Source organism: Podarcis erhardii (genome assembly GCF_964252035.2).
Source record: "Podarcis erhardii genome assembly, chromosome: 8".
NCBI lineage: Eukaryota > Metazoa > Chordata > Lepidosauria > Squamata > Lacertidae > Podarcis > Podarcis erhardii.
In genome coordinates this window covers 11,070,585-11,092,537 of record NC_138499.1, presented here as the reverse complement: position 1 = coordinate 11,092,537, position 21,953 = coordinate 11,070,585, and the positions used below count along the sequence as shown (strand labels likewise).

The following is a 21,953-nucleotide window of genomic DNA, read 5'->3' as shown; positions in this document are numbered from 1 at the left end:
ACTTAAAATATGGTCACTTCTTCCAAAAAGAGTTGTTAAGATTTGATAGGGTTGTATCTGGAATCATTAATTTGGTAGACTGAAGTTATTAGAGTTGCTGAAGGTGGCATGTTGGAAGATTTGGAGCTGCCCTTGAAGATCACTCAGAAACTACAGCTGGTGAATAATAATGCTGTCTGTCTCCTAATGGAATTTGGAAGATGAGTGGTTGTTCAGCCTGAGCTGTACCAGTTGCACTGGCTTTCTGCTGGTTTCCTAGCCCAATTTGTAGTCCTGGTTTTAACTCTTAAAACTAGACAGCCTGAGACTCACAACCCAGATTTTTTGTTTTCTCTGTGCTATCTGCAGTCTTCAGATCAGGTTCTACTTCAGTGTATTAGTTGTGGTCAACCACCGTGATTGCCCTGAGACTTTGGAATGTGTCCTCAACCCATGACAAATTCCCTTCCCTTTCTGTCTTTAGGAGGGGGTTGTTGTTTGTTTATTTGCTAAGATACTTTTAACATAGCTTCTCATAACATTGTTGAGGCAGTGTACAAATAACCCCCTCACGTTAATAAAAAACACATTGCAATAAAATAGCTGTGGCTGTAAATTGGCGGAAATTAAATAGATCAGATATTGGAACTAAGCAGCAGGAAAGGTCTGGTTTGCAGGACTTTCCTTATTTGTATAGTATAAAGCATTTGTTGATTTTTGTAGGGTTGTGTATGGAAACAGAGGTCATTAATAAAATCTACTTACATATATGTTAAATATTAGCCCTTTAGATTTTTTTCTTCAGTGTTACATTAACATCAAAGGGGGGGCGGTGTGCAGTCGGGGAAACAAGCATGGTAGGTCTGCCCCATCACTGTTTCCAGTGTTCTAATATATGTGGGGGGATTAGTGGGAAGCTATCTCCCTGCTTCAGAGCTTCACCCTCCCAAGTAAGAGGGCAGTGGGGGAGAGCTGGTGTGCTCCCTTTCTTAGCAGATTGGCTCTGTTGAACGATGCCCGAAGAGGGCTATTTTGGTTTTAATAAACCGTTACTGATGTGCATCCCTTGGACTGTGTTATTCTTGGGAGGCCCAAGTCACTTGGATGACGCCTCGTCTTTTCTCCGCTTCCTACCCACAAGGTTGAAGCTCAGTGGTACAGCACCTCGCAGGTTCAATCCCTGGCTTTTCCAGAGAGGGCTGGGAGAGACTGCTCTCTGAAACCCTGGAAATTTTGCCCCAGTCACCAAGGACAATACCAGGCTAGATGGAGCAGTGGCCTGACTTTGTATTAGGCAAATTCCTGTTCTCCATCTGCCCGTGTGACTTTAGAAGTAACCACATTTTGTTAATTATCTGTAGTAATATAGTGAATCAGGAGTGACAGTTTTATAGAAAGTGTCGTAAAAACCTATGGATAATTGCAGCCACTTGCATCACAAGGTAAAGTGGTAAAGAAAATCTATGTGATCTCAGGAATGTCCCTTGGATTACTTCAGAATTAAGCTGCAATATCACTGTGTTCTCTATCAGAAAATTCTTGAGGCGCATTTAAATTTCTGACATAGAGCGAAGTGACTTTTGTGGGGAGTAAGAACATAATGCTTTGAAGTGGCACATGTAAGAGATATATGAAATAAAGTTGGTTCTTATGCACTCATGAGAGTTTACCTTATGAAATATGTGGAACTTCTTAGTTATAGGGTTCTAATGCAGAAATATGCTTCGGCAGGTGGCATTAGTTGTGGCATCTCGTAGATTGAGTGCTTTCACCAGGCATCCTACCTGTTGCCCAGTTTGCTCCCCCCCCCCCCTTCTTCACCAGTTTGAAGCCTTTTAATTTCCCAGGCACTCAAAGATGTACTGTGGTTGTTTTATGGTTTCTGATGGATTATATTGATTGTAGTTGATGCTTTTGCAATTTCATATTGATTTTATTGTATGTCTCTTAGTTTTTGCTGTTCTAAAATGTACATGGGTTTTATGCTGATGGGTGTCTTATAAATTTACTAAGTAACTAATTATGTTGGTGTGTTTACCCTTTTGAAACAAAGTGGGAATGATATCACTTCCTGAACAGTTTACCCCCTTGCCTAGTAATTTCTGCCATTGCATTGAGAAACAAATAGCATACTACATATTTGCTTATGCTTTGCAGAGAGCTACCATAGACATCTAGATACTCAAGATTTCCATTTGCTTCAATTTTGTGATAGATTAATACACAGCTCATAGTTGACAAGGCATGTCGACCATGAGGGATTTGTTTATAGAGTTTTGTACCTCAGCTGGCAAGTTGTGAACCACATCAAGCGCTTCCAATTTTTTTAAGTGGCTTGCAAAGGCTCTGCTTTCTCCTCCCATTTGCACCTTTCTATGCTTTTCTAAACCACTGAACCTAGGGCTTGCCGATCAGAAGGTTGGCGGTTCAAATCCCCGCGACGGAGTGAGCTCCCGTTGTTCGGTCCCAGCTCCTGCCCACCTAGCAGTTTGAAAGCACGTCAATGTACAAGTAGATAAATAGGTACTGCTCCAGCGGGAAGGTAAATGGCGTTTCTGTGCGCTGCTCTGGTTCGCCGGAAGCGGCTTAGTCATGCTGGCCATGTGCCCCGGAAAACTGTCTGTGGTCAAACACCGGCTCCCTCAGCCAGTAAAGCAAGATGAGCGCCGCAACCCCAGAGTCGTCCGCAATTGGACCTAACGGTCAGAGGTACCGTTATGCTTTTCTGGCTTGCCTGCTCACATCACCAGTCTTGGATGCTGTTTTTCTACTGCAGGTTGTTTCCATGGCTGTCCACGCACTAGTGGAAAGGGTGTCTGCCTATGCAACAGAACTTCACCTTCCTCTCCTTTCCCCTGCATACTTCCACACATCCTTAAAATTACTTTGGAGAGTTGAGGGAGATCCTCAGGGTTAGATTTTTGAGACATGTGGAGGACTGCAGGGGGAAGGAGTTCCCCTTCACAACCAGAAGTCCATCCATGCAATATTGGATTCTGCCCTGCATGTGTGAACATGCCATCTAGGACATGCCATCTAGTTCAGTACATAAGGCTGGAATGTAGCTGTTATACCAGGGGTGCCCAAACAAAGAGGGCCAGATTTGATGAAGTGAACATGCGTGAGGGCTATTGAGCTTTTTTTTGGGATTTTATTCCAGGACACATACTGTCATGGGGGCCAGATTAGGCCCCTGAAACGGACTTTGGACATGCCTGTGTGACACAGGTAATTTGAAGTGTTTCTGTAGAGTTGAGGGTTATTGTGTTGAAGATCCTACTAAAAGTAAATCTGTTGGATATGAGCACATTTTGGTAGGAAAGGACCCATGACCATAAAGAATTTTGGATAGATTTCTTATACGCTTTCCTGACAAAGGATCTTCTAGGGACAGTTAATTTTCCCTTGCTGTGCGTATTTTACTGTTCTAATTTTATGCTTTAGGCTATGATTGGTGTCATTTTTAAATTCTTAGACAGATGGAAGTTTCTACCTTTTTCTCTTGGTGTATCATCACTGAAGTACTCCCCCATCCTCTACAGTCCATTTCAATAAGATTTGTTTCATTGTTAACGCTACAGCTTTGTGAGATGTATAATGGAGCTGGCATGAAAAGGTGCCTCTACCCTACCTTGTGAATGAGAAGGAAGAGAGTTTGCTGTATAGCCCACTAAAGTTCCTACTGTGTAAAAACAAAGGGGGGTGTCTCAAAATGTTGGGGTTGAATTTACTTTGCTAAACAACTGTTATGCCCAGTGTTGGACTTGCGATTCTTAGACTAGGAGCCAGTTCTTTTTGGTGTCTCTTTTATCTTTACAGTTTGTTTTTCTTTGATTATAAACCACATAGCACATTTTGTTTTAAAAGGAAACATCAACGTAAAACAATTCAGTTAAAATAAATCCTTGCCTATTTACTAAGGTTGCTATCCTAACCTCACTTAGCTGGAAGTAGATCCCAGTGAATTCAATAGGACTTGCTTTTGAGTAGATATGGTTAATACTGTGCTGTAAATATCTTGAATAGATATCTATGTATTGCTTCCAGGGAAAAAAAAATCTGGTTTTCTCACGTATCAGGTGAATGGAAGCTCCTATGCCCATATCCTCTTGCATGCTTTTGTTTTCTCAAAATTCATTTACTACTTTATTTGCTATTTCATTTATTTACTACTACTACCTTTAGGTTGATTTTATTTTTATACTGAAGCATCAGCTAAACTTAGTTATGTGGTTTGAGTGATTCAGTCAATACCATCAGATTCTCTGGAGGTATAAGCCTCCTTTCCATCCCCACACTTTCTGATCTTGGAAACAATTTGTGGAAACAGTACAGTGGAACCTCTACTCACGTACAGAATCCGTTCCCGAGGTCCGTTTGTGAGTCGATCCATACTGTGGTTAAAACTAGGAGCCTTCCCAGACCCGCTGAAAGAGGCGGTTATTAAACCGCTTCTTAAAAAACCATATTTGGACCTGGTCAATATGGCCAGCTATCAACCAGTCTCAAATTTTCCATCCCTGGACAAGGTGATTGAGCGGGTGGTTGTTGAACAACTCCTGGCACGCCTGGAGGATACGGACCATTTGGATCCCTTCCCGTTGGGATTCAGTCCTCATCATGGGACTGAAACTGCCTTGGTCGTCCTGGTCAATGATCTCTGGTGGGTTAGGGATACAGGTGTAAGCTGTTTCCTAGTTCTGCTGGATCTCTCAGCGGCCTTTGATACCGTCGACCATGACATCCTTTTGAACTGTCTAGAGGAGCTGGGGACACTGTTATGCAGTGGTTCCACTATTTCCTCCTGCAGCTTCCTGCAGCCAATGGGAAGCCGGCCAGCATCGTGGAAGGCGTTCCCCACTCTGCTCTGCACTAGTTTATTGCGGCGCACGGGAGCCGACCAAGCAGACAGCGGGGGTCCATGGGCCGGTTAAACGACCCCATGGGCTGCTTGTGGTCTAGAATGATTTATAGTCCAACAGGCTCTGGGGGGCATCACATTATTTACTTCTGTTCTACATAATTCCAGTGAAGAAGTGTTATTAGACCCAACATTTATTTATTTATTTATTTATTTATTTATTTATTTATTTATTTGCTTGCTTGGATATTCATAAACCACATATTCGAAAGAAATTCCCCAAGGAAGAGGAGTGAAAAAACATAACCTGCACAGGTGGAGCTATGTGTAGGATATAGTTTGTTAAGTATTTTTAGGCGCCGGACGGGGGTGGGACTGGTTTCAACAGCAAAGAAATAGCTTCTCAAGATATTCCAGAAGTTGACTATGGCTGTATGGAGGGTTGTTGTTGGGTTGTTATTTTTTTAGTTTAAATGAATGAGGCCTAGTAAGATTGAGTGACTTTTGTATAAGGAGCAGGGAGTTATTGAAGTCTATGCCATTTTAGGGAATTGGGATGGCTGGATGTTGAGGCTGGGTGTGTTTGTTATCATGTATTTAATAGATTTGTTTACCTGATTCCTGGATCTCTAAATCGTGATAAGTTAGGATGCAGTTTGGTTGTAACTTTTTCTGGCCAAGATTGTTGTAGTCCTTAGTTACCCCACCTGTAAAAGGGATAAAATGATTTATGCACTAGAAAGGTGGTTGTCTGAATAAATAACTCTGTTAAAGGAAGATAGTAAATAAATAATAGGCTTACTGTAAATTTTAAGAAGGCAGAACTGAAATGTTCTATAGTGTAAAGTCTTGTATTCAATCTTACATAAAGATAGGCTTATAGCTACTCTCCTGATTGCTTATGGTTTGTAAGATTCAGCACAGAGTAGCCCGCAAGATAAACTTAATTCATTTTCTTCCATTTGCAAGCCACATAGAGTTAACATTAGGGTGTGTTGGCACGTTGGCCAGTAAAAGTCTCGTGGGGCAGTGACAGTTATACACAAATCCTGGCATACAACTTTATATTTACAAAATGACATCTTAGTTGCTTTGTCTTTTTCCATCCTTGCTAATTTGATAGCTCAGAAGAATCCTAACTACAGCATGAATACATCTCAATAGGCAACCTAAAATGCTGGGGTGGGGCTAGTTAGGGGAGGAAGTCTGAGTAACATCAAGAGGCTGAGCCTTTTCACCTGTCTTCTCCCCCTCATCTACCGTGGAGCCTGATATGCTGTTGCCTTGAAAGGGTGCTGGGAGAGAAATGAAGGAATTTCAAGGGGCTATGTATGTTTGAAGGAAAACTGGTGGTTTGAAGGAAGCCCCCTCCCCCCTTAATACAGTGGTGTCTCGCAAGACGAAATTAATCCGTTCCGTGAGTCTCTTCGTCTAGCGGTTTTTTCGTCTTGCGAAGCAAGCCCATTGACGGCTTAGCGGATTAGCGCTATTAGCGGCTTATCGGCTTAGCGGATAAGCAGATAAGCAGATAAGCGGCTTAGAAAAAGGGGGGGAAGGAGAAAAAAACCCCGCAGGAACTCGCAAGACATTTTCGTCTTGCGAAGCAAGCCCATAGGAAATTCGTTTTGCGAAGCACCTCCAAAACGGAAAACCCTTTCGTCTAGCGGGTTTTCCGTCTTGTGAGGCATTCATCTTGCGGGGCACCACTGTATAGCCTCCTTAGTGAAATAAATTTGTATATGATCTTGTTTGTGCTGTATTTTAGTTCTGTATTACACCACAGCCCCATACACTTCAGTGGGGCTTACTCCCTGGTCAGTGTGTATGGGCTTGATTCCATAGGTTTTTCTCTGTCTCCTGATTAGTTTTCATCTGATACATATTTTTATATTGTTTTATTCTTGTTTTAGCTTGAGATTTCTTGATAGTATGTGTTGAATTAATGACATGTTTTTCTGGCTGCTGCTGATAAATATTGATATTTGTAATTGTTGGTCACAGTTTGAATTTCATTGTCTGTATTGTTTATTGCTGCTGATGTTCAGTATGTTGTAAACCACTTTGGGCAATGTCTTGTGGAACAGTAGCAGACACATTTCACACACATCTGTAAGACATTCTTGCTAACAAAAAGTAAAGGTTTTGCACTCACTGCCTTTGATGTCAGTACTATGGTGCATCAGATTTTTGCAAGTATAAAAGATTTCCTTTAGGAACTTTAGACCTGACATACATGATGAATATGGAAGGAAATTACCCAAATATATGTATGTGTCAAGACATCATTGAGAAACACCTTTTTATTGTCAGGGATGTTCTGCTTCAGGGTTTTTGTGTTTTTTTGCACCTGTGATTAACATTTTTCAGAAAGTACCGTATTTTTCGCTCTAGAAGACGCACCTAGTTTTTGGAGGAGGGAAACAAGAAAAAAAATATTCTGAATCTCAGAAGCCAGAACAGCAAGAGGGATCGCTGCGCAGCGAAAGCAGCAATCCCTCTTGCTGTTCTGGCTTCTGGGATAGCTGCACAGCCTGTATTCGCTCCATAAGACGCACACACATTTCCCCTTACTTTTTAGGAGGGAAAAAGTGAGTCTTATAGAGCAAAAAATACGGTAGTATCTTAAGAGATGCTTTATGGAAATATTAGCACATCTTTGTGTAATTCTAAAAGCTTGCATAGGCAAAAAAGTAGAATTTGCATAATTCCCTAAGATACACAGGGCTGGTCCACACGTCCATGTTCATCTGCTAATTAGCAGCTAAAAGTTTGAACCCACTCCATTGAAAAATACTGCTGTAAAACCATTGAACCACATTTTTACTTAAAATGTTAATGCTTTCTAGGCAGCATGGTTGTTTAGCAAGGTTAATCTTCCACAATATTATTGCAACATTTGTTTCCATCTATTGCCAAGCGTGTTTGTTTTTTTAACGGCTTTCTATGGCGTGGCACATTTTTGATGTGAATACATACAGCTTATTAAGCTGAAATGTAAATGAACTTTCTACCCTGCACTCTTGTTTTCCTACGTCGCCTTCCATCCTCCTTTCTTAGTGCACTGTATACCTAATTGGGTAAATTACGCTTAGTTTTCTGTTACGCCTGAACTGGTAAACTATGGCTAATTGCTTTTGACAAATCAGGGTCTGAAATCAGAGTTTGGAATGGGTTTTAGGGCCAGGTTCTGAACCTGGTAACTGTATTTCCCCTGTTCTCATGTAATGGGAAACTACCTAAGAACAGCCCTGTTGGATCATATTTAAGACCCATTTAGTTCAGTATCCTGTTCTCACAGTGACCAGCCAGATACCTATCAGAAGCCCTTAATCAGACATTGAGTTTAACTGCACTCTTCCAGCTAGTGATTCCCACCAACAGGTGCCTGTACAGAGACATACTGCCTCCATCTGTGGAGGTACCACATAACCATCCTGGCTAGCCATCATTATGCTTAATTGAAGTACAGTCGTACCTTGGTTGATGAATGCCTTGCAAATCGAACGTTTTGGCTCCCAAATGCCGCAAACCCGGAAGTGAGTGTTCCGGTTTGTGAATGTTCTTTGGAACCCGAATGTCCATTGTGGCTTCCGATTGGCGGCAGGAGCTTCCTGCAGCCAATCAGAAGCCGTGCTTTGGTTTCTGAACGTTTTGGAATTTGAACAGACTTCTGGAATGGATTCCACTTGACTTCTGAGGTACAACTGTATTTATTTACAGTGAGTGAGGGCAGAGAGGAAAGATCCACTGATATGGCTTAATAACGCCACTGAACCATTGTAGCATTTTCCCACTGTTAGCACTGTATTGTAAATCTCTGGTTCAAGCCATGGCCATATTTATGAGACTACGGCTGTAGTCCTAACCCCACTTACCTGAGAGCAAGTCCCATTGAATAAAACAGGACTGACTTCTGAGTAGACATGGTTAGGATTGTCCTTTGTATGGGCTGTACACATTATCTATTCCAATCATCATTGTTACAGCTACTCTGGCTGTGTTCATGCTTAATTTAGTTGGATAGTTCTTTGGGGTGGAGAATAAAAGATATAGGGGTAGGCTGTATTTGTCCTGCGACCATTTACAGAGCTAACCCAAATAGCTAACTAGTGCATGTTTCTACCTGTAATTTCAGAAACTTTCTGGTTGTACAAAAATATTCTGAATATTTATGCTGTCAGTAGTATTTGTTTTTGGTGCATATAATGGGGGTGCAACTGGCTGTGTAGATCCGGGATGTATGATGCCTTCTATTTTGAATTACTGCAGTTTCAGCCCGAACTCTCTTAACCATTCATATGGAAAATTATATACGCAGCCAAACAGGCCTGTGAGTCTTTAGTACGTTGAAATACAGAGGTTATAGCCTGCCGAAACAGCATCTTTTGTTTTGTTTCTTGAAGGTATCCTTCACGCATTGAGAAGATAGACTATGAAGAGGGAAAGATGCTTGTCCACTTTGAGCGCTGGAGTCATCGTTATGATGAATGGATTTATTGGGACAGCAATCGGTTGCGACCCCTTGAACGGCCATCGCTGAGGAAAGAGGGTCTGAAAGATGATGATGAATTTATTGTAAGTGTTTATCTCTCTCCTTATGAGAATATCTTCATATGGAAGTCTTGGGTCATAATAATAAATATGCTTTCATGGAAAGCAGAGAAATAAGTAGATCTTCCATATCGTCTGTTCAGGTATTTAAGTTCTCTATATAATAGCATTGAATACATTTTCAGTCATGTTAACACATTATTTTCTTAAACCTTTTAAAATAGGATTTTCAACCTGGAGAAGAGGTTCTAGCTCGTTGGACAGACTGTCGATATTATCCTGCAAAGATTGAAGCAATTAACAAAGAAGGTATGTATAATTTAGCCCACTGGCTTGAACCAAAAGTTCATCTGATCTACTGTTCCATTTCCACAAGTGCTTTGTTGGGTTTTAACTTGAAGTCACTACATCCAGTATTCATTGGCAGACATTATTTCCACCCGAGATATACATGCAGCAGTCACACTTTGTCTGAAAATGGAGTGCATCTTTGGTTAATCCTTCCCACCCTTTATGGAAGGTGACTGTTGTTAGCAGTTGCTGGCCCCAAATTTGTAATGAATTTAATAATAGAATCCCAATAAAAGAAATGTACTTTCATCTTTTTACATGAATGAATGTAAAATCCAGGTAATTTGTGATTGCACTCTGCAAATCTTATTTGGGTTGCATGTCTGAAAAATTCAAGAATTCACAATCCTGGATTTGTCACTGGACTGGTTCATGCATAATGTTAAACCATGGTTTGCTTATCCCAAAGGCAGTTAAACCATGGCTTCCTTCTCCCAAATTTCATTTCATTGCTGATCTCGCCTGTTTAATGCTGCTATGGTTTGGCAATTGAAATTTTATTTCCTGAAATTTCATTTCATCGCTGATCTTGCCTGTTTAATGCTGTTGTAGATTTGGTATATGAAGGACGCGGGTGGAGCTGTGGTCTAAACCACTGAGCCTCTTGGGCTTGCTGATCGGAAGGTCAGGGGTTCAAATCGCCGTGACAGGGTGAGCTCCTGTTGCTCTGTCCCAGCTTCTGCCAGTCTAGCAGTTCAAAGGCATACCAGTGCAAGTAGATAAATAAGTACCTCTGCGGTGGGAAGGTAAATTGCATTTCCATGTACTCTAGCTTCAATCATGGTGTCCCATTGTGCCAGAAGCAGTTTAGTCCTTCTGGCCACATGACCTGGAAAGCTGTCTGTGGACAAACGCCGGCTCCTTTGACCTGAAAGCGAGATGAGTGTTGCAACCCCATAGTCACCTTTGACTGGACTTAACCATCCAGGGGTCCTTTACCTTTAGTTTTGGTATAGCACCATGTGACATCTCTGAGGTGGTTGTGCTAATATGTAGCTTAAATTTTACTTCCTTATCTCCATATCATTCTTTTTCTAGGAACCTTTACTGTACAGTTTTACGATGGAGTGATTCGGTGTCTTAAACGAATGCATATAAAATCTATGCCAGAAGATGCCAAAGGTCAGGTAAGTGAACATCCATGTTAGATTATCACTACATATTATTTATTCATATTCTGCTTAATTGCCAAAGCAGATTCTAAGCTGTATAAATCCAATTGTGGAAAATATAAATCACACCCCTTCACTCTTAATTCGTCTATCCAGAGTGATCAGGCCCTTCAGATTCTGTATTTCCAGTTACTTGTTTGCCATCCACAGGTGGAAAGTGAGGAAACTATGTTATCCCACTAACCAACTATTAATCACTCTGGTTGAAGTCTGCAAGGTGGTTAACATCAGACGATCCTTAGAATTTAGCATTTTGATTAGAAGGGTTCTTTCCTTGCTTGCCATTGTGTGCCTTAAAAAAAAGTTCCCAGTTTTCATGTGGAAGGCCGTTGTTTCTCGCTAGGCAATTTCTGGCATTTGGTTTTCCTTGCTTATGCCTGGCATTATCAGCAGGCAGATGGTTCTCACACATAGCTGTCACATGGGAAGGAAATCTCTGCCATGGTTCTACCTAGAATTCTTTATCTAGAAGAGTCAAGGAAGGAGCTAAGCCTTCCAGCCTGCCACCTTTGCTTGGAGATTGCTAGGGAATACTAATCCTGAAGGGGATCTGATTTGTTGCTTGGTTTAGAAGTGTGCATGACATTGGTCTGCAGATATAGTATCCACACAATATATTTCTCCTTCTTTGCTGTCCTTGGATTTCCGCTGCCTGTCATGGTAGATGTGGATACTAGGATATGTTCTAGTTGTGGTTATTGAAGTTTTGCTTACCTATGTAGAACTACAGTTTGCCAACCACTGCCAGCACCAGAAGGGTCTACACAGGCATTCAAAAGTGCAACAAGGTTTAGATTAGCTGTAGCCCACTGGTATAGAGCAGTCCCTTTTCTTTCCCTTTCATGCCCAGTCAAAAGATCATAACTGTACAGGTAAAGAAAGACCTCTGTTTGAGACCTGTAAGAGCAGCTGCCAATCAGAGTAAATAAAAATTGTGCCAGATAGATCAATGATATGACTTGACACGAGGCAGCTTTTTATCTTCATATCTAGGTTTTGAACTTAGGCAGTGCACTAAGAATGAACTGGGTTGTTGTTTTTTAATGTGGGCCTTCAAGACACTGTGGAATATTTCCCCAGGAAAGTGAAAATTTTGCCTGCTCAGTTGCATAGCTACAGCAGTAGATACACAACATCCAAGTAGTCATTGCTTGGAAAATAAGGACCAATCTTCCTTGGGAAGGGTAGAGAGAACGATTCAGAGTTTGCATTCTGGGGTTTTTAATTTTTATTATTGTTTAGTATTTTCTTGGTGGCATTTTTAAGATGAGCAAAGCTAGGTTCGTTTTGTTTCTGAAGCATACTTTAGAAATTTCACTTTGTCTAAAACGAACATTGGGCTGAGCTTTCCAATAAAATATGTCTTTGTAACAAGCAGAAAGTTAAACACCGTTTGTCATCGCCCATTTTTTGAGTACAACTGACTCTTTGCTCTGACATGATTAATGGAATAATGTCCACGCAGCCAAACTGCAAACCTAAAGTGGGCAAAGAAGGAATTTCCAGGCGTCTTTCAGATACAGTGTTTTTTAATGCGTGCTAAAAAAAAAGGGAGAAAGCTAGAGGGTTTGTACCCCTCACCTATGTTTTCTCTGCAGAATGGGGTCCCTTCTTAAGCATAACAGCACAGGATTATCAAATGGTTGCCAGCAGTCCTGATGCAGGGACTTCCGTTTCATCAGGATTGGCTTGACTTTAAAATCTTAGCATAGAATGAGTCATGATGATGTGCAGTCTCCCCCAAGTCTTTCTCATATGTAAGGAACCACTTACAAGTTATTTGAGTTACCCCTTAAGCAAAACTTTATGGCTTTTTAGAAGTGTGAAGAGTGCCTCTGAGAAACTTTGTTAACACTTAGCAAAAGTCTCTTGGATTCTCAGGGCATTCCTGATCTGTTTAGTCTGTGGAGAAGCCTTCAAATTTCATTTTAGATGAAATTTGAGGACCAACTGTACTGCATCTCCATATTGGGAGTAGTTTAGATGTTGCCCCCACTAGTCACTCACCCCCTCTCCCTGACATTCTTTATTCAGCAGACAGATCTCATCTTAGATTCCCCGCAGTGAAGCGCTTGATGTCGGTGTCAGGTCTTGCGTTTTTAGGAGTATAATACGGCACTTTCCCACCAAAAGATTGAAGCTTACTTGGCTTCCATCCCAAAGTGCCGCTGCTGCTCTGGGAGAAGTTCACCCAAACCAGCAGAGCGAATGGTGGTAGAGGCAGCAACACTGAGCAGGGGAATGAGGTCAGAGTTGAGCAGCACCCATTTTGAGGCAGGATTCTGAAAATGTTCCATAGTTCAAACATCTCTTGAACATCACGGGATGTCAAAATAATAGGTCCTTGTATTTCACGTACACCTGTGCAATGTAATGTTGGCTGCATTCCTCGGTTGTAGGTTGTGAACCATTTTCTTGGCAAACCGGTGTGGTACAATTGCATGGGCCCCCAATGCGTAACGCAGGAAAATAGCCACTCATAATTTTTGAAAACGTGTGGTCAAAACAAGGCTCAAGAACGCGCTCCATCTTAGATGCACTTGTGATCTGCACAGTGGTAGAGCCACCGTCAATAAAAATGTTGTTTATGCGTAATGTGTTATCATCATAGAGCTGTGGGAAATTTTGAACATGAAGTAAGCCCATATTGTAAAATAATGCAGGGTGCAACTAGCCGTAGCAAAAAAATGATTGAAGGACTTTTAAATGGTTAGGATGTGGTCCAACAGCGCGGAACTTGTATAAAAGAAAACCAGCCTGAGACATTGGTCATAATTCCTTTCAAATCATTTTGTGATGGAGCATTTCAGATAGATAAACGCAGCAAAATTTTGTTTTTGCTATGTTGCCAAAAATACTACTTTTCTGTCTACTATTTTCAAATTGCACCTTCATAGCATTTAGTTGCAATATGGAAATGAAATGGCAAATGTACCACCACTAGATACATTTGTGTCCAACAATATGTATGTATCCAACAGAAATGGGGGGGGGGGGTTTGGAGCAAACTTGGTTGGGTGTAGTGTCTGAGCCTTAGATTCCTCACCTATTTTCTCTCATTTCAATCTCAGAAATTTACTTGCATTTGATTGAGAGCAACTACATGAGTGATACAACAATATGCACATAGATATATAAGCCACCAATTAACAAAAATACTATGCGTTGTTAAAATTTCTCTCCCTGTGTCACTTAATGTAGAAGTTGTAATACCTTGTATTAATTTTGCAGAAGAAAATATTATTCTTCCAGTAGTTTTCTAGCATTGGGGTACTGTTGATTTTCTGACTTTGGTTGACCCCAAAACATGACTCTGGTGGGCGCGGCAAAGTGAATTAACTGCATAGATTTTGCAGGTTGTGTTTTTATTTAGAAAAAGATTTAAACTGTTGAGTTTGGAGGCAGATATTATTGAGGGAGGGATATGAGGTATTATGAAAGATGTGTGCACGGGAGTCTTCTGGTGGAGAGACGTTTATGATAACTTGTCTCTTTCTGTTTCCATGTTTGTGTTTTATCTTCGATATAATTAGGCGCGTGAGTGGCAGCAGATAGCGCCGGAGCTGAGATTAGTGACGGATAACGATCCACATGAAGTGAGTTTTGAGGGACTTGAAGGAGAGGGAGGGCTCTTGGCACACAGGAAACGGAAGCTGAGGAGAAGCCATGAAAACCCGGTTGTGCCAGGACCAGCAGAAGAGGTGACAGTAGGTGGAAAATGAGAGCTGTCAGAGAGGTGGGGCAGAGCTGTGTAGATCCTCAGAAGGTGAGAGCGAGCAGTCCAGTGTTGGTTCAGGTGTGCCCAGGATGGATGATGTTTCAGGTAGGCATAATGTTTCCAGCGAGAACAAAAGCTTCTTGTAGAGGACAAGCATCTGAAAGGTGACAATAAGGTAGCTATCTGTTACTGATGAAACTGTTGGTGGCGGAATGTTGCTCTCTGTTTTGCTTTCTCACTTGTAAAGCTGAAAGGTGGTTCTGAAATGTGCCTCTAGCAAAATTTGCTTAGACAACCACAGTGGAGTGAAACTGGTTTGGGCCTGGTCAGTGCCTGGGTGGAGGACCTTGGATCCGCATGTATGCCACCTTGTTCTCCATAGTGGAAGAAAGGTGGGTTAGGAACGTAAGAAAACGAAATAAAGTGGTAGTTTTATCTTAAGACAAAGGAATTTTGTACATCCTCTGAGGGTCTGGGTTAGTGTTCATGGTTTCTGTGCCTCGCTTACACAGTTTCCTGCGCTTTGACTCAATGGTAGCAGCTTTCAGATTTTGCAAACAATCAAAATTATGACATGTAGCTCTTGGTTAGCTGTTTGGGTCACTGGAGATGTCTGGGATGGCGGAGGTAGGAAAGAGATGCTAGGTGGTTGGAGAAGTAGATGATCAATTTTGGGTGGTCAGATCATCCAAGCTTTGCAAATAACTGTCAGGAAGCTTGCAAGTTTGCATAATTCTCTACAGAGATTTGCTCCTCAAAAGTTATCTCCTTCCTTTCTTTGTGTGGTTGGTCTCCCGTTCCAACGCAGCACACAGATCATTGTAGCATTCAAGAGAAGCGTTGTGAATTCATGCTGCTTTTTGGCTACTCTGCCATACATAATTTTGTGTGCGTGTGTGCAGAAGGCAAATATTTTAATATGCAAGCACGTTTCTGCAGATGCTTGCATTATAAAGGTACAGGTCAGGCAAAGGTCAGGCTTGTGGCTTCTTGCAGCTTTTAGAGGGGAAACTCTTTGCCCTGCATAATGCAGCTCTTTTAAAATTCACAGTTGGGGGGGGGGGAATCATCTAAATTATGAGCATATCTGAATACATTTAATTTTGGAGCACAGATTCTTAATACATAGGTGGGAAAAGCACGTGCAAGATCACTAGAGAGCCAGTGTGGTGTAGTGGTTAAGAGCAGTAGTCTTGTAATCTGGGGAACCGGGTTCGCATCTCTGCTCCTCCACATGCGGCTGCTGGGTGACCTTGGGCCAGTCACACTTCTCTGAATTCCCTCAGCCCCACTCACCTCACAGAGTGTTTGTTGTGGGGGAGGAAGGGAAAGGTGAATGTTAGCCGCTTTGAGACTCCTTAAAGGGAGTGAAAGGCGGGATATCAAATCCAAACTCTTCTTCTTCTTCTTCACTATCACCCAGCAGCTGGAATTCCAGGCAGTGTTATATATGACATGACCTTCTTCCCTAGCCAGTGATAATGGAGTGGAAATGTCCCACAAACTTTCCCACTGCTTTGGTTTCATACAGAAAATAACCCATTTCAGAAAATGCATTGTTTCATAGGATTATGCTGGAGTTCTTCTCTACACAATGCATAGTTAAACAAGGCACTTCTCTCCTATGTGATGATAGCTATCAGCTTAGATGAATTTAAAAGGGAATTAGACAGATACATGGAAGATAAGGCTAGCAATGTCTACTAGCCATGCCAACCATGTTTCCTATTCTGCCTCTGAATACCTGTTTCTAGGAATCACAAGTGTGCAGCTGCCCTCCGGTCCTGCTTTCAAGCTTCCCAGAGGCTGGCCTCAATGAGAACTGGTTGCTGTACTAGTTGGGCCTTTGACTTGATCCAGCAGTGGTCTTGCTGCAACCTTATCCATTCATAACAATGAATGGGTCGTATCCAAACTGAGTTACTGATTGCAGGTTGCATTGAAATCAGTTGGTCAAGTTAGTCATTAATTGGCTTGTTCTGTTGATTTCAGCAGAAGCTAAATAAATTAGCCTGGATTCAACTCAGGGGATAGAACACCAGTAAAAATTGGCAGCCCCAAAGGTGTAAGTAATGTTTTTCAGGTGGCTGTCATTGGGAATAATGCATGCATATATAATGTAATTGCACAGCTCTTTAGTGCCTTTACAATTTAAACAGTGTAAAGAAGTGTTTGTATTGATTTGCCATGTCTTAAAAATATTTACAAGTTTTCCAGTAGAAATAATTGGCAAGCTAAGTTGCAAATTGTTGCAAGCCAAGTTTTTTAAATATAAAATGTAAACTACATTAGGTATGCTTTATTCCCTCCCCCCCCCCCCGCCTCTTCAAAAAACGAATTTCAGTTCAGATACTTTGGCAGTTTGAAAAACTATTGATTTATCCAGCATAGAAAATTAATGTTGGAGATTTTTTAGTTCAGTTCACAAAATCAAAGTGAAACCAGATCTCCCATAAACAAATCTTAGTTATCATTTTGAAAATTCAGTTCACGTTTGTCCTGAAAAGCCATGTCATAGCTTGCCTATACTCTAAATAGCCTTAGACTTTGAGATAATTTATGAATATAAGAAGCCAAAATAGTAGTTGAGTAGCCTGTGCCAGTGGACAGTCATAGACAGCTTTCCAATTACACTTAGATGTATGCCTAAATATGTAAAGTGTGAATGTGACAAATGTGTTGCTGTATAGATATATGTGTCATGGAGCTAGGATTGACTGTAGGTTCCCTGCCTTAGTGACATATGTGGGTTTTTGAAATAACGCTGTGAACAGGTGAGATAAGGTTTTGATTCCATAGCATCCTGATGTTTGCATGCAGATTTGACATGCAGGTACTATCATGCCCTGGATTGATTTTGACACAATCCCACAGGAAACGTGGCAACTTCAAACAGTGTGATAACTCTTATCTGAGGGTTAATTACAGTGATTTCTTGTATGCAGATTCACCAGGAAACCTTATTGCGGCTGGCCATGTAGGGAAATGGTTCTTAGATGGCTTTTATCAGCCACCAACTCTAAAGATAGTATAATCTATTTCCTGATTAAACTTGCTATTATAGTGTCTTAACAGTTGTTTCCTTTTCCCTGGTCTTGCATTTAAATGTACATTTTTTAAAAATTTAAAGACAGTGGAGATGTGATAAAGCCAAACATTTGCAGGGAGAGGATATGTTAGCAGATTTTTAAGAAGAATGGTAGAGATATGCTGAGTGTGTGTAGCTCCCAAATAGGAGTCTAGGAGCAGGTCGAGCCACGGACCCGTCGCAAGCAGGATTTTCTCAGTAAGAGAAACTCCAGGTTCTCGAGGGTAAAAGGGGGTGCTACAGGGCGCGATAGCCCCCCAAAACCCCTCTGGAGGGAAACCAGAGGGTCAGGATCCCAGCGGAGCCGTTTGCAGATCGCCCGGCCACCAGGTAACTCCGTAATAGGAGCGAAGAGAGCGGCGGGCAGAGAAAGCAGGCACCGGGAAGCCATTGTCTCACCCTCGAGAACGCAGCCCCAGGCTTGCAGGGCGAGTGACCGATTCTCAAAAGCAATCAATCGGAGCTTAATTTGGATTACAACTGGAGTATGAAAGAAAGGCTTTGAAAAAAAAAAAGGAGATAAAAATGAGGTCAGTTTTGACTGCAATCTGAGAGAAGCGCAAGACTACGAGCGGAGCGTGGAGTGGAGGTTGGTAAAACGGCAAGCGATTTGAACTTCTCACTCTTAGAGAACTTGTCAAAAGTGAGATAAATTGTTGCAAAAGTAACAAAAAGTTGCAGAAAAAGAGGATAACTAAAAGAGGGAGCAGGGGGTAACTACTTTGTGACTTTAAAAGGTCTTTGATACAACAAACGGTCTGAGCGAAGTTAAAAAGAAAGTAAGTCACTTCTTGGTACTTTCGGTTTTGAAAAAAAACTGCGCAACGAAATAGAACTTTTGTTTCTCCATTTTAAGTTGAAGGAAGTCATCCAGCGACAAAAAATACAATAAAGGGGTGGAAAGACAATATTGAGCAGTAAAAAATTTTCTTATATGATTGGATACCTCTGCATTTAATTTAATTAAACTCAAACGTTTAAATATAAAAGGAAAGAAAAAGGGACTACGTTGGAATGAGGCTATCTACCCAAGTTTTTGCTTTTTGTTGTTGTTGTTTTTGTGTGAGTCCACGGAATGAACTGAGAAAAGAACAGCTTAGCTGTCTGTCTTCAGTATTATATTTTTATTTGGAGCTAAGGAAAATTGGAGAGGAAGAAACAAGAGAAGTGGAGCCAGGAATGGAGGTGGCAGGAGGAGTGGACCCGGATGAATTAGAGGAAGAAAGAAAGAGGGAAGAAGAAGAGAAAGAAGAAGAAGAAGAAGAAGAAGAAGAAGAAGAAGAAGAGGTAGACGAATTATAAAATTTGTAATAAAGAATTCAAAATGGCGAAAACGGAGCTAAAGTTATGGACTTGGAATATTAATGGGATTAACGATTAAAAAAAACGAATCAAAGTCGAACAACATTTAAAAAAGAAAAATTTGGATATCATTTGTCTACAAGAAACTCACGTGGCAAGAAGACATAAAAAAATTTAATTAATAAAAGACTGGGAAATGAATTTATATCTTCAGATAGGAGTAAAAACAGAGGAGTAGTTTTGTACATCAGAAAAAAAATTGAAGCTCAACAAATTTTTAAAGATGAAGAAGGCAGAGTTATGGCAGTTCAAATTAAGTGGCAAGGAGAAAAAAAAATAATTGTCGGGATCTATGCACCAAATGGAAACAAGACAGAATTTTATAAAAATTTAGAAGAAAGACTGTTCGAATATATGGATCAGAAAATTATAATAATGGGAGACCTGAATGGAGTGGTGTCAATGGAAATGGACAGACTGAGAACAACAGGGGTGAGCAAAGATGGGAAATTACCTAAGACTTTTTTCTCAATGACTAAGAATTGTAATTTGATTGACATTTGGAGACTTAGACACCCACTGGAGAAACAATTCACGTTTTATTCAGAACCAAACCAATCCATGTCAAGAATAGACCAGGTGTGGGTCTCAAATGAATTAACTCCAAGAATCTCGAAAATTGAAATTCAACCAAGAGTGATTTCGGACCATAGTGCAATAAAATTTGAACTAAAAGGTTTTGAAGAAAGAACGTTTAGATGGAGAATAAACGACTATCTTCTAGATGATCAGAAAGTAGTAGAAAATGCTCAAAAGAACCTGTCGGAATATTTTGTAAATAACTGTAATAAGGGAACAAAAATGAGTATGGTCTGGGATGCCAGCAAAGCTGTGATGAGGGGCTTTTTCATTCAACAAAATGCCCTGAAAAATAAAAACAGGGAAAAGAACAAAAAGGAATTATTGAGACAAATAATGGAGAATGAACAAAAATTGATAAGGAGTCTAGGAGCAGGTCTCTCATACAGGTCTTAAAACCCTGTAGTTCTAAGTAATACACACATCCCACCTGCCAGGAAAACCTCTGTTTCCCATCAAGTTGCTTGTTTTCTGTCTTCCTTTCCATTACTAACCTACCCCTCTTCTCATCGTTCCAGTATCATGCTCCCCATTCGGAAAATTGTGTCTCAGGATGACTGTGTAGCAAAACACTGAATAGAAAAGAAATGAAAGAACACTAATAAAGCAGATTTGAATGCTATGGTCTCTGCTTAGAGGCAGTTTGCCACTCAATATCAATTGCTGGAGGGCAACAGCAGGGACGTGCTGTCACTTTCATGCCCTGCTTGTGAGACATATGACAGGCAGATATAGGAAACAGGGTAGTCGATTAGAAGTGGACTGTCAAGTCTGATTCAGCCTGGCTGCTTTTATTCAGAGATATTTAAATAATAGACTTTAATACCATAAACATAAATGGTAATGTAGTCTCTGCCTTCAGTGTCACTCAGATGGCACCAAAATACATATGCTGCCATTCTGTAAAATAGCTCTCATGTGACACAGCTTTAGTTTGGGGAATAAGTGTCTGGAAGGCATGGAATCACTGGCTGTGGTTTGTTTTCCCTGTGGTTTCTTCAGCAAACCTTGGATGCTCTGTCAGATAAGCATACAAGCCACAGCTTATTTCTTCAGAGCTTGGGAAAGTAGCTTGGCAAGCATCTTGAGGTGTGGTAATCAAACAGTGGTTAAGCACCACTGTTAAGTAGTGCCAAACCAGAGCTAAAAACAAGCCATGGTTTGTGAGCCAACAAAAAACCATGACTTCATGATTTGCTGGAGCTAGGTTCAGATATTTAACTAAACTATGGCTTAACATTATGTGCAAAGCAGACTGCTGTCTGCTTTACTGTGCATCTGAAACTTTCTTTGCAAAGCTGATCTTGTGAAGGTGGCTGTTGTAAAATAAAGCTCTCTCTTGATGTGGTGTTGGAAAAATAACTTGCAGCCAGTTTGTCAAGAGATTGAACTCCGTGTGAAATAATCCCACCCATAAAACTTTTCTTTCTTCATGCAAGGTGTGTTTGAGCGTTTAGATTAAATGTACTATGGGTACATCCATGTTCAGGCTACATTCTATGTTTATCAAGCCCTTGATTCCACCTTTAAAGATTATCAGATCTCTGTGGTGCTTGCAAAACAGTAGGTCAAAGAACAGAGGAGATGCTAGTTTATCACTAACTGCTCTAGATGTTTTCTTTCAAAGAACAGATCAAAAGCCTGGGGAGAAATTAAGCCTTGATGTTGCAGTGGGATGCAGTAATCTTGCTTTAAGGGAAAACCTAGCTAAATTATCAAAGTATGTTTCCCTTTTTTGAGCACTAACCTTAGCAAATTGTGGAGATAGTTGAGACGATAGAATCATAAGAGGTGTTGTTTTGCCTGCAAGACAGGGATGTTTCGGGGGGGGGGAATAAAATTTAAATTCTAAATTTATTTTTCCACAGAACATTTTCTTCTTCCTAAAATCATTGCTAACAATAAACACATGTCATTCGCAAATGCAATATTACACAAGTTTGGCAGTTTCAGAACTTATAGCTTTGTTTTCAAAATTTGAGAAAACATGCCAAATTAGGACGTAAGAAAAATTTCCAAAGCAAACTGAATATTATCCGACACAAATTACCCTGAAATAGAATCCCCCCTCCCCCCAGTTTACAGTTTCTTGAAAATGCACGTCACTGATACAGAAGGTTCTAGGTTCATTCTGAACACTGGTGATGTGAAAGTTCCTTGAGACCCTGCAGAGCTCCTACCAGTCAAAATAGACATAGCTAGGCTAGCTGGACACATAGTCTGATCTAGTATAAAGCATCTTTTCTACGTCTTGGTTTGTATAGTTCCAAATTTATAGATGCTTAAGAAATA

General features: G+C 40.8%; 1 protein-coding gene and 1 long non-coding RNA gene across 6 annotated transcripts in view; both read left to right on the top strand.

The window, feature by feature from the left end:
• Positions 1-21,953, top strand: part of PHF20L1 (PHD finger protein 20 like 1) — a 58,142-nt gene that overhangs the window by 3,009 nt on the left and 33,180 nt on the right. For 3 of the 5 annotated variants that reach the window (XM_081874101.1, XM_081874099.1, XM_081874097.1), the window contains exons 3-6: positions 9,244-9,415; positions 9,616-9,700; positions 10,781-10,869; positions 14,448-14,510. In XM_081874101.1, coding sequence (XP_081730227.1) covers positions 9,244-9,415; positions 9,616-9,700; positions 10,781-10,869; positions 14,448-14,510 — 409 coding nt within the window. The remainder of the gene's footprint in view (positions 1-9,243; positions 9,416-9,615; positions 9,701-10,780; positions 10,870-14,447; positions 14,511-21,953) is intronic. The other 2 variants (XM_081874098.1, XM_081874100.1) reach the window with 1 other exon arrangement.
• Positions 14,517-20,847, top strand: LOC309349100. Its single transcript, XR_014159701.1, has 3 exons — positions 14,517-15,796; positions 16,056-17,881; positions 20,038-20,847. It is a non-coding gene; the product is annotated as an uncharacterized lncRNA (long non-coding RNA).